General features: G+C 34.8%; 1 protein-coding gene across 1 annotated transcript in view; it reads left to right on the top strand.

The window, feature by feature from the left end:
• The window catches only part of LOC131068311 (uncharacterized), a 143,732-nt gene extending 135,556 nt beyond the window's left edge, over positions 1-8,176 (top strand). The window contains exons 5-7 of the mRNA XM_058003481.2: positions 6,270-6,537; positions 6,693-6,747; positions 7,749-8,176. Coding sequence (XP_057859464.2) covers positions 6,270-6,537; positions 6,693-6,747; positions 7,749-7,823 — 398 coding nt within the window. The 3' untranslated portion in view covers positions 7,824-8,176. The remainder of the gene's footprint in view (positions 1-6,269; positions 6,538-6,692; positions 6,748-7,748) is intronic.
• The last annotated feature ends 4,374 nt before the right edge of the window (positions 8,177-12,550 follow it).

The following is a 12,550-nucleotide window of genomic DNA, read 5'->3' on the forward strand; positions in this document are numbered from 1 at the left end:
TTCAATATTTCACAAAAAGAGAATTTGATAATGAACAATGGACGATCAATTTCTAATCGAAGCCCTCCTTAAATAGTTTTTTCGTTGCTTTTATGAAAACATGCTTTTTTCTTTTTCTGAAAAATCATTTTCCATTTTTTCTTTTTCCCAAGTGACTTGAAATTCCCCTTTTAATTCAATTTGGCATTGAAGAAAACACACATTTATATTGGGGGGTGAGGGCTGAATCAATGTACAACAATTTTCACTTATTCAAACTTTAGCAATCATGGAGCAATAATCACAAGAAAGATCTAGCAATGAAGAACACAAGATGCACACACGATTTTATATGGAAACCCTTGCGGAAGAAAACCATGGCAAAATATGGCTTTTATATATATCTTCTTACACGCTTCATAGGCACCGACCCATAGGAGACACTCATCCCCTCCATTAAGCACCAACTCAGCAAGAGAAACCAATCTCTTTGAGTGAGAGGCACCAACTTCCTCATCTCACAAAATAGAAGACACTAACCTTTGAAAATAATGAATTGGTGAATGTTTGACCACCTTCTCCAATCAAATCTGAAACCCTTCACAGTTCTGCTCAAGAATCTCTGTTCATAAGTATGCAAATATTCCCCCTTAAGGTCTGCATAAATTGTCCTTCAAAACTGCAATAAATATCCTTTAAAATCTGCAACAACTCACCCTTGAAGCTTGCAACATAGAATATGGGAACACATGTACCTCTTTGGAATATTTATTTTCAAAATTTCCTTTGCAACATTCTCCACTCTTGTTGACGAAGTTTGGAATTGATGAAAATAATCTTTGACCCTACTTGAGCTAAAGTAGCTACCCATGAGATTGTCACCATAATGTGTAATGAGTTTCTCTTGGAAAATGGACCATCTGGTGACACATCCCTTCTTTCTCTTCATTTGACAAAGCCAATTACACGTATAAGGATGCCATTACAACTTTTTGTTGCCATACAACATAATGAAGGTCAAAGAATAGAGTAGGAAATATGCTTCAACTACTTGATAATAATTGAAAAAATAAGCCACGTCAAGGGGGCAAAACACCAAATATCTCCAATAAGAACACAATTTGCAATATGATGATAATTCCTACCTACTAGCTCCTATATATACCCTACTTATGCCTTGCATGTCACTCAGACCGACTTAGCTACCTAAATATAACACCTAAGATAACATAATTATCTAAATAAGAATATAATAATGATCTTATAACTCAATTAAGAGTTAATGCAATCACAATCTGATTACTCATAACCTTGTGCACACAATAGGATTAAGGGCATAGCAAGTATAGAAAGCAATGATGCAGGCAATGCAAGTCAACCATTTAACCTAAGTTACCGGTTCGGGTTCGAAGAACCCGGTATGCCGGTATGGCAAAATTTTGAAAAGGGGATGGGTTCGTTTAGGTTCGTTAGTACAAAAACATGTAATTTTTTATATATATATATATTTTGATATTTGTGAAACCTATAAGCATTTATTAAAATTTGCCTATAAGCATTTATTAAAATTTGCATGTCACATAGCATCATATAAACAACAAAACAAACATAAGCTTGTAATCATAGCATCATGATGATACCCTAATAGCATCATATACATCAAGTTTAATATCAAAATGACAATATTCAAGTATCATTGTTTCAACTTTCAACAATATAAATTTTAATCATCAAATGAATCATCTAATTCATCCTCCTCCTCCTCATTGACATTGACATTAGATGAGCCAATGCCACTTGCACTTGCACTATAAGTTGGCTCGATTTCCGAGTCATCAAGTGTCAATGCAAGAAGCTGAGAAGCAGGTGCATCCAAATCAGTATGATCTAGCTCTATATCCCACATCTTCGTTTCCCCTTGTGTGTAGTCACGTTGTTTGTGTGAAAGAAGATGTAGGTTGGAATGCACATATACTAAATTCTCCGCTCTTTTTGATAGCAGCCTATTGCGCTTTACTGACTGGATGAAAGAGTATGTGCTCCAATTTCTTTCTGTAGTAGATGAACTAGCAACCTATGAAGACAAAGTAAACAATTAAAGCTATACATTAATACAAATAAAATTACTAGCAACCTATGAAGAGAATGTAAACTATAAATAAACTAAAACTTGTAAATTTAAAATTTTAATTAATTAAACTTACTTGTGATAAAACTTTTATAGCAAGGGGTTGTAGGTGTTGGAAGTATGTGCCATGGAAGTACCACCAGCTATGAGCATCCTTCTTGGATCTATGACGAAGTGCATCAACACTTAGACCATTCCCATTTGCGAATTCTATGAACTCATTTGTAACAACATCTTGCAAATCATCATCACGATATAGTCTAAGAAATGCTGCCTTGTACCCATCAGATACTTCTAGATCTCTCCATGGTGGAATCCTTCCTGGTTTATCAAGAAACTGATTGCTATAGTACTTAGGTGTCAAGGCATAGGCAAGAAGATGCAAAGGAGTGGTCATTTTATTCCACCTTTCTACAAAAATTGCTTCTAGTTCTTTGAAGAATTTCTCTTGGGGGTCATTCTCTTTTTCATTTATAGTGACCTTTATTTTTTCAAGCATTGAGTCAATGCCATCATAAATCTCACCTATGCAAAGCCTATCCATGTCTGTATAGCGAATCATGCTCATGATGGGCTTAGTGATACTTAGGAGATATGTAACAAGTTCCCACCATTTCTCATTCAATATTCTCTTTCTAATTTTTTCTGCCCTCTCAGTGCTACTCTGCTTCCGTACAGTCCAATTGGTGCTGATCACCATATTGCATAGTGCCACTCTAACTTTCACAAGTCGTCTTAAGACGATTGTGTTTGATGCAAAATGGGTCTCAACAACCTATAACACAAATAAATGCCAAATGATTAAAAAATAAAGCCAAACTTTAAAGAAGAATACACAAAATAGCTTACACAATGATATTTTGAACATTGAAAATTAAAAAAATCAGAAAATGTAAAATTAAATTACTATTTCACTTACCTTCAATAGCTCCAAATTCGAATAGGTTCTAAAAATCCCTTGAGACATGTGGTGGTTTGTGATGAACATCTGGATGTCCTCAGTCTTTGCATACATATCTCTGATCCATTTTATTTTTTGCCCAATCTTTTGTAGCATAAGATTGAGTGAATGTACCGCACAAGGTATCCAAAAGATTTGATCATAGCGTTGCTCAACCAACAAACCAGCAGCTCTACAACTTTTTGCATTGTCCATTATGACTTGGACAACATTGCGGGGTCCCATTGACTCAATGGCAGAGATGAGAATTTCTGCAATAAATTGGCCATCTTTTATTTGGCCCTCACAATCCATAGCTTTCAAAAATATTGCCCCTTTAGGGGACACCACTATGACATTGGTCAAGGGACGGTTTTTAGCATCTTTCCACCCATCTGAAACAATTGTTACACTTGTCTCAACCCATGAATCCCTTATGGGTTTCAATGCATCTTCAACCCTCTTCACCTCTTTCTCCAATAATGTTCCACGTACCTTCTCATAACTGGGGCCCTTATACCCTCTTGGAGCCTCATTAACACTTTTTATCATTTGCTTCCAATATGGGTAGCGAACAACATTGAAAGACAACCCATTTGCATAAATGCACCTTACTAAATCTTCGTTAGCATTGTCTCTACTCTCATTTTGGAATGCGGTTTCTAAAGGCCCCTTTGTTCTTTTACGTGTCAAGGGTGGTGCACTTTGAGGTTCATTTGTGGCAAAGAAGGGATGGTCTTCTACTACAATATTGGGATTAGAAGGGGCTTGCATTTCCCTTGTTTTCTTTGATGCGGTTTGGTTCAATCTATGGGCTTCTCTCTCTTCTGTCGCCTCGTGCTCCCTAATATATTTCATCACCGTCTCATCTGGTATAGGTTTACCATCTTTTCCAGGGCATTATTTGATGCGTCTTCCTTTTATTCCACACAAATGGCCTACCACCCGATAATATGAACTATTACGTTCAATACCACATCCTTGGCATCTCCAACGGAATCCCCCACCTCTTGGAAGTTGTTTTATAATGTCAACATACTTCCATAAGGGAGAATTTGGATCATTTCTTTGTTTTGCAATTATTTATTCATTGCCAATTGAGGAAGATGTAGATGCCATTCTAGTTCCTATGGCAAGAAATAATATTAACATATTCAAAAACAAAAACTAAATAATGAAAAAAAAATCAAGTTTCATGTTTGACAATTTGTGAAACAAAAATAGTTGGAGAAAAATGTTAAAAAACCTACCTCTTGCAGCCAATGGAAGCTTGAAAATGTATGGAAATGATGCTGCAACACTTGTTGAAGCTTAAAAAATCAGTCTTCAACTCCTTTTTGATCTTGGAAGCCAAATTTTGTTCACCCTTTCTTCAACCTGCTCTTATAAAACTTTTGTTTGCAACATAAATGAGGTGAAATGAGTGAATATAATGTTTTAGAAGTCACTTTTAGGGTATAAGTTTCACTTTTTAGAAGGCGGAATTAAAAAAACAAAAAAACTTTGCATATATTTTGCTTTTTTGAGCCGCCCAGCCGCTCGGGTTCGACCTGGGTCCGCCCGGGTTCTACTGGGTTCGACCATGGACGAACCACCTCTGGGTTTTTCGAACCCTGGTCGAACCAGACCCGAACCAAGAACCAATTCGAACCAGGACTGGTACCAGGGGAGTCCAAGGGCCAACCCGGTAACTTAGCATTTAACCAATATGTTTGATAGGCTTGTGGGGAATCAAGAATTAGAAGCAAGTATACAAAGAGAAAAAGTTCTCTGAGCACATGCAATGTTTTCAACTTTGATAGTGTTGGGGAAATAGAGAGTGGAAACACAAGCATGGTTTGCATTGTTTGCATGACTATGTTTATTGTTCTCAATTCTGATGTATAGACTTCACAGAATTGTGGGGCACCGAAGCATGAGAGTTATTGGCAAACATTGAGTTTCATGCATGTCAAAAAAAATCCACACAGTGCTTTGGTTAATATGCAGAGAGGCAGGGTGCAGAAGTTAAAAGACAATTTGCAAGTTTTGAGAGCATTTGCAAGTGTAATGCAAATCCATGCGGTATCGTAGGCCTTTTTTATGATGCTTTGTGAACTTATTGGGGCAGGTACAAGCTAGGTTAGCATCAATTGTGTGCTCTTGTTAAATAACTTTACAATCCCAGTGCTGTATTAGTTAGTGTACTTGGGGCTAATAAGCAAGAATGTATATGCTCACAAAGATGCTTTTAAATTTAAAATTTTTACAAATACTCAGGATTATGGATGAACTTAAGAATCAACCATCTTCTTGGCAAAGTTAATGAATTTTAATAACCTTGAAGAGCAACAATTTCAAAGATATCCATTCAAACACTACTGAACAAGACACAAGGAAGAAAGACCTGCATTAAGGAACTACAAGGGCATATGTATGAAAGACCTGGAAATTTGAGGAGTGGGAATGATCAAAGTGACGACACCACTGCCTGTGCCACTTCCTACAGTCCCAGAAATGGAGTGGTAAGGGGAACATGGTTAACTGCCCCCTAGTATTGAAGCTGAATTCTAATTTTGTCCATACAAAATATTACTATATTTTCTTTTGTCAATTTTTGCCCTCTCAAAATAACAGTCGAGAAAATTGGTTATACTGATAGCAGTGGGGCCTTTTAATTACGATTGAGGATATGATCATTGAAACATCCAATCAGTTGGGAATACAACCTAGAGGTGATGATCCTTGCTGCCTTCTCCTGTAGTTTTGCTTGCACTTCAAAAAGTTATATAATTTTTACCAAGCATAATCAGTGGAAGATTTGAATAAAATAACACTCGCTAGTGTTATGCGATAGGGAATAAGTAACTCATGATATGAATCAAGAAATAAATATTTTGGTAATTCACGGATATACACATTTCTGGTAATAAATAGCACTTGGTGAGGTTCATAAACTCTACTGCTTGTACTCTTGAATATTTATTAATTTTTTAATTTTTTGACTAATGAGACAAATCTGAATAATATATAGCTCAGTGGCATTTGTGTTAGTCTTTTTTCTGCTGAAACTATAGTATGAACTAGCAACATGCAACTGCTTTTGTGAATCTTATTTGTAAAGTGGCGTTACGATGATTGGAAAAATAATTCTTCACCACGATCAGATAAGAGTTTCAATAACATTGAATGACTATTCTAGTTGTGTGCTATGAACATTGATGTTGTTTTAGCTGAATACAGGTAAAAATAAAAACACACATTTTCCTTGGGATGATGATCCAGATGAGAAAGTTTTTGAAGTGAAGCTTGGAGGGAGATGGTTTTATTGGTCATTTAGTAAATTGGATGAGTTCAAGAACCAAAAATCGTGGAATTGGACTAGAAGAAGAACATATTTAGAGAATGATGAGAGTGAAGATGAGACTCTCAGTATAGGATCAGCCTCTGACAGAGTGACTCTTGGTTTAGCTCCCAATGGCCCTTTGAAACTAGATGATGTTAAGCAAGCGTAAGTTGGATTTATTGATTAATTTTTATAAAGTAAACTTCACAATCAGGAAATGCTATTTGCAATTAAATCTGTTGCAAAAGAATCAGAATTAAATTAGTTTCATCTCTTTTTTTCTGAAAGACATGATGGGCTTCTTTCTGATATCCGTGCAGGTTTCGTCAATGTGCTCTCAAATGGCATCCTGATAAGAATCCAGGTCCTTCAAAGGTTAGCTTCAGATGTGATGAAAAAAGTCGACAATTGTGTTCCAGAATGTAGAAATGCATTTGCATATCTTAATGAATACCGAATAAAAAGGCTCTTAGATTCCTCTGTTACATTCCTATTAGAAAAGTCAAAATGAACACTAAGAAAAAGAGTGACAAAATAGGAATGTTGAAGATATAGAGTAACTAACATAACTGAGAAAATGAGTAAAAGTAAGATGAGAGAAGGATTACATATTTCTTCCGGTAGCCTTTTCTGCTGCAGGACTTCTTTGTCCATGCAAACCTTTATGTCATTTTGGTATATAGGCAATCATATCATGTAAATCTGACCCAATTAAAAAACTTAAATGAGTTAACTGGTGAATATATTATCTTGTTTTTCCCCCTGGCTTAACTTAGGGTATTCTATCTGTTTTAAATTTCAAATAACTGGATAATGCATCGTCCAGCTTATAAGACATGTTGGTGAAAGAAAGGCATGGAGAAATTACACTTTTTTGCCCTTATATAACATTCTTGTTAATTAAACTCCTCAGGTCTATTCCGTATGCCAATACATTAATAGCGAGTAAGATCCTTTAGTGAAGAGTTCTCACAACTTGCATCATGTTTCTCATCAAAGGGCACTGCCCAAGTATTTTACTCCTTAATTTCTGCTCGAGTAACCTATTTGAATTTTCCGATCAGAAGTGCCAATTAAATTTTCCCAAAATAGAAAAGCATGTGTAACCATTGTCTGTAACTTTCCAATTGTCAATTTTTTTATAAATCACCAGTTACCCGAATAAACTTTTGAGCAGATTATCAGGTCTAGGTACTCTCTTAGAATTTTTACATTTTTAATAATCCACAATAACTTGTTATTATAGATTGTGTCCCTCTTGGGTTCTTATGCTTTTCTTTCCCTGGAGTATTATTCTCTTAGAAGTTGCTTTGATATTACACAAATTGTATTTAGAGTAGACAAACACTAATGGCCATTGGTGGTTTTCTAAACAGGTAATAGCCGAGGAGAATTTCAAACGTTGTGGTGCTGCATACAAAGCATTGTGTGATGCTTTCTCAGTCTTTTAATAATTTAATTTTTACTTTAGGATGTGCGGTGTTTAGGAAAAGTATAAGTAGGCAGGATTATCATAAAATAACAATAGAAAGCTATCAAAGAATTGTTTATTGTTCTTGCTGGTGGTTGCTCGGTCATGCCTTGCACTCTCTGGCTTGTGGTTGTTACTAATTGAATGTGCATTTTAGGCTGTTTACTACAGTGGCATATCCTAGGGATTTGTGCCAGGATGATGTTCTCCACAGATAGGTCTATTGAAATTGTTATGGTGGTCTTAATAAACACTTTGAACACAATGGTCATTTTTAGCCCGTGCAACTTATTATTAAAAAATTTATGTATGCCTGTTAACTGGTTCTACACTAACAACAGTGACCTAAGTTATTTGAAATGGATAATCGCTTCCTCAAACACAGAAGGGCCATTAAGTCTTGCAGCAGCTAGGCTGTCCAAAGGTAATATCCATGCCCTTGTGAGTACAATGTCAAGCATTTGAATAAATAAAATAGATTACAACATGAAGATCTTCAATCAGACAAGAGTGTATTGCACAATGCACAAATAATGAAATTGAAAACCAAATATAGTTGCCAACTACAACATATAGATTGATCAGCAAAAGAAAAATGAACACAATCAAATGACCAAGCAATAAAATAGATTTCACAACTAAGAAAAGGAAGTGTGAAAAGGAAGATTAAGAAGATATATCCCCAACCCAAGAAATTGACAAGAAAATGGCCCGATCGATAGCATGCCAAGGTATTGTGCCAAATGTGAGTCAATTATACAAGTGACTAACTTGAAAGCAAAACATACAACAATAATTGCTGACTATGACGTAGAATGATGATTTCAATAAGGAGTACACCAAATAAGGAAAGGACGATGAACAGTAGACAACTGACCAAAAATAAAGAAGCACATGCAAATGATCCATTCAACAGTACGATAGAGAACTTATAAGCCAATCAATGGTATACTAGAGAATGCGTACAGTTGGTAACTCAAGAAAACTAAGGCATGAATGCAAATAAAATAAAATAAACTTTATTGATAATTTTTAGTACAATGAGTACTTGATAACATCCGGTTTAATGTCATTATGAATTAGATTAATAAAATAGGCAACTGAAAAAAAGTCACAAGCATATGTTGATTGGTTGAGTTTGGGTGGTAAATGAAGAAAATAGTATACGATGAAGGTTAAGAGCTTGCAGCATGTGGAAAATCATTGAATGCACTGTTATGACACTTTTTTCTAGACCTACTTGATATCATTAGTTGTAACAAATGAAGTATATGGCATAACTTTTGAATAAGTGTGAAAATAGTGTAGAATGGGTTAAAAGTTGCGATCTACTATCTTAAAACCCATTTCGGAGACAAAATGTGTAAACTTTCAATTGAAAGATTTTATAAAATCACAAGCTGACCGTCTTATTTGAATTCTACGTAAGTGGCAAATCTTGAACGCTTAGAGAGCTCAACGATATTGTAGTGTAAAGGAGGAAACGTAAACAACACTCGCAACCATGTTTTAAGAGCACAAACAATCATTGATAGTAATATAAGGAAGCATGAGATGTTAGATACGGATTTTTACTTCAGAAAGTCCAATGTGAAAAAATTAGCAAGATGTGGGTGCAGATTCTTTGATTTTCTTTTAAAAAACGAAAGATTACAAGGACTATTATGGAAAAGTTATTATTAGGATAATTTAGTTGTAGGTAGTGCCTTTTCACATATTAAAAATTACTGTTGAACTTGGGAAAATGAAAAATGATTAAATATGGAAGGAGAGGGTATGTATAAAGGTGATGTTGTAGCATGGTTACAATCTACTGGGTAATTGTAAAGTCCTCTATATTTGGACCTTAGAATTTGAATAATGAAAATTTAAGTTGAAATAAATAAATAAATTTAATGATGATTTATTTCAATTATGCCGAGAGGCATCTACAATGACATCAAAATGTCCGTAAACAAAAATTCATTTTTGGAACAATTTGACATGCAAATGATGGGTAAATGCATGAAATATGCCATGTTTCAGCTTTTGTGGAGGTATTTTACTACTACAAATAAAATAGAACCCTTGCCACTTGTCTCCAGTTAGATTCACAACTTTTTGCATGCAGGACTTTAATGGATTCGTATTCTTGGTGTTTATTATTTTAGAAGAACATTTATTCTACAGATGATTCTCTTCTATTAAAGTGACTTATTTTGTGTCGAGGAAGAATCAAAAGAGGTTCGCTTTAATATTTCTCTTTGCTTAAAGCTTAAAATTAAAGGAGGAGGTTTTGAAAAGTTTTCTAGAAGTTTCTTGAGAGGGTTATAAAAAAAGTAGATTGGGACACTTTTGGGCTATAAAAAAAGTAGATTGGGACACTTTTGGGCATGGTTGGTTTTATTATTCTCTGTAAAGATCTCTTAGAGCTTCTAGCTTTCGGTTCAAGAAATCTAAGGACAAAAATCCTTGAGATTTCTCGGTGGATTGAATGAAAACCCAACTTATCTTTTGCGCACCATTGCCATTGATTAATGTGTTGGAGATTTCATCTAAGAATTTAACAAATTTTACTATTATTTTTGGTACATACTAATATATTTTATAAATAAGTACATCAAATTCCTGAAGTCTCTTTTAGCCATTAATTTATGGATATGTAAAGATTGGATACTTGATAGAGGTCAATGATTTTATTGGATTAAAATAAAGTATTACATGTGCATCCTGAGCGTAGCCCATTTGAAGAGCTTGGCGGTTATATTTTATTGTTTTGCTTGGATGTGGAATATTGCCTTGGATCAATTTGTGATAGGTAGGTCGTGGACCTCTCTTATAATGGTGTAAGGTGTTAGTGTAGGTTTTTTATTTTCTTTATGTTAGGGGGTATTTATTTTTCCTACACATTATTTAAGCTTGCTTAGGTTAATAGGAGTGGTTTATATGAAGACACGTGGCGAAATACTTCAGCTACATGTGTAACTCTCCACCTCACACAGGTAGTTGAGTTACACACCCTCTTTTGGCTTGTTGTGCCACCTCTCATAACTACTATTTTGTCATTTCCTAAGTGGGTTGTGGGGTAGTTGAGTTTCACACCCTCTTTTGGCCTTATGTGCCAACTTTCTCAACTTTTTTTTTGTCTTCATGTAAGGAAGTTATGCCACATGTTTTGGCATTTACCAAGAAGGTAAAACCTCCCACTTTTTATGGGGAATAGGAGTTAATGCACCCCTTGGATGTATATGCTTATATTTTTCTATATAATAAGCACTATACTCACCTTCACTAGTCAAGTTAGTGGAGTGATAGCTCGGTGAGAGTTTTCTCCAAATTCTCTTATTTGTCTCTATTTTTATCTCATATCGAAATTATCTTCATTCAGCTATTTTGATCTTCGATCATCCGTTGCATGAGGAGTTGCATGTGATCTACGACTGACATCAGATCTTGGCTCGATTCTCGCTTCTCGCATAATCTCACATGGTATTAGAGCTTATTGTTTGGTATTGTTCATTGTTTTTTTTTTTTGATTTATTTAAGGGATTTGAGATTTTTATATAACTAATATTTTCCTTAAAAACTAAGTATGCTTTTCTCCTGCATTCTCTTGTGATCTGGAGAATGAGAACAGTTTAAAGGAAAATAGCTTCTAGTTAAATCTGGTTTACATGTATGTGTTTTTGTAATATCTGGGTGATTGCAGCTTTGTGGTAATATTGGAAGCTTAATAAGAATTTCCAGAGTGTCCATAAGGCTTGACAAAGTCAAAAGTGACTTTTACTTCACCAAAATTAGAGTTTGGAGGACACAGTAAAAAATCAAAGTAAATTTTTTTTACTGGAGCTGTTTTCATTTCGGCTTTAGTGTTCCAACTTCTGTTCACTTTCACGAAAAACGATTTCTGGGTTTTCTTCCCAACATCGAAAAACTTTTGGGTTTTGGATGGTATTTCCAAAAAATTAATAAATTTTTCAGAAATCGAGCTTGAATAGGGCCTAAGCCGTTTTTCTATCAGGGAAATTCAACCTTTCTTAAAAGTTGCACAACTTTTGCCTTGGGTGACAGATTTTTGCAAACAAATACTTGACGAAAAGCTAGAAATGAGCACTCTCCATTATTGCAGGTCTAATTGATTTTTTTTGCCTTTTTCTATCAGATATTAAAGGTTGTATCAGCCGCTTCTTTTTCTCTTCAACTGGTCATATCTTTCTCCTCACAACTCTGTTTTTAAAAAAACTAATAGTTGTTGGAAAGGTATTGAGATAAATTAAGCAGTTATAAGGCTAATTTGTTTCAGATCTTATCTCAAATTATTTGTATTTAAAATCTCTATTGGTTTCTTAAAATAATTGTAATTTGATAAAAAGCCTGTAAATGCACTAATTATAAAGTGCCAACCTTGTAATATTTGGGGGGGGGGGGGGTGATTTCTGAGACTAGTGAAAAGGGGGGGTGTCTCTTGTGCCTTCTTTCTTGCACTTTTCCTGATTCTTTGCAATCTTTTTTTCTACTATCATGGATGCATCTATAGTTCCACTTTTAACACCATATAATTATTTTGAATGAAAATCTAAGATGATAATATATCTGAAAAGACATGGATATCATTGTGTTACTATAGGACTTAAAATTGAACCTCAAGATGCTGCAGAAAAGATTAAATGGTTTAATAAATGTGATGAAGCTTTTGGTACTCTATGTATGTTAGTCTCTCCAGACCTC

The sequence above is a fragment of the Cryptomeria japonica genome, chromosome 11 (genome assembly GCF_030272615.1).
Source record: "Cryptomeria japonica chromosome 11, Sugi_1.0, whole genome shotgun sequence".
NCBI lineage: Eukaryota > Viridiplantae > Streptophyta > Pinopsida > Cupressales > Cupressaceae > Cryptomeria > Cryptomeria japonica.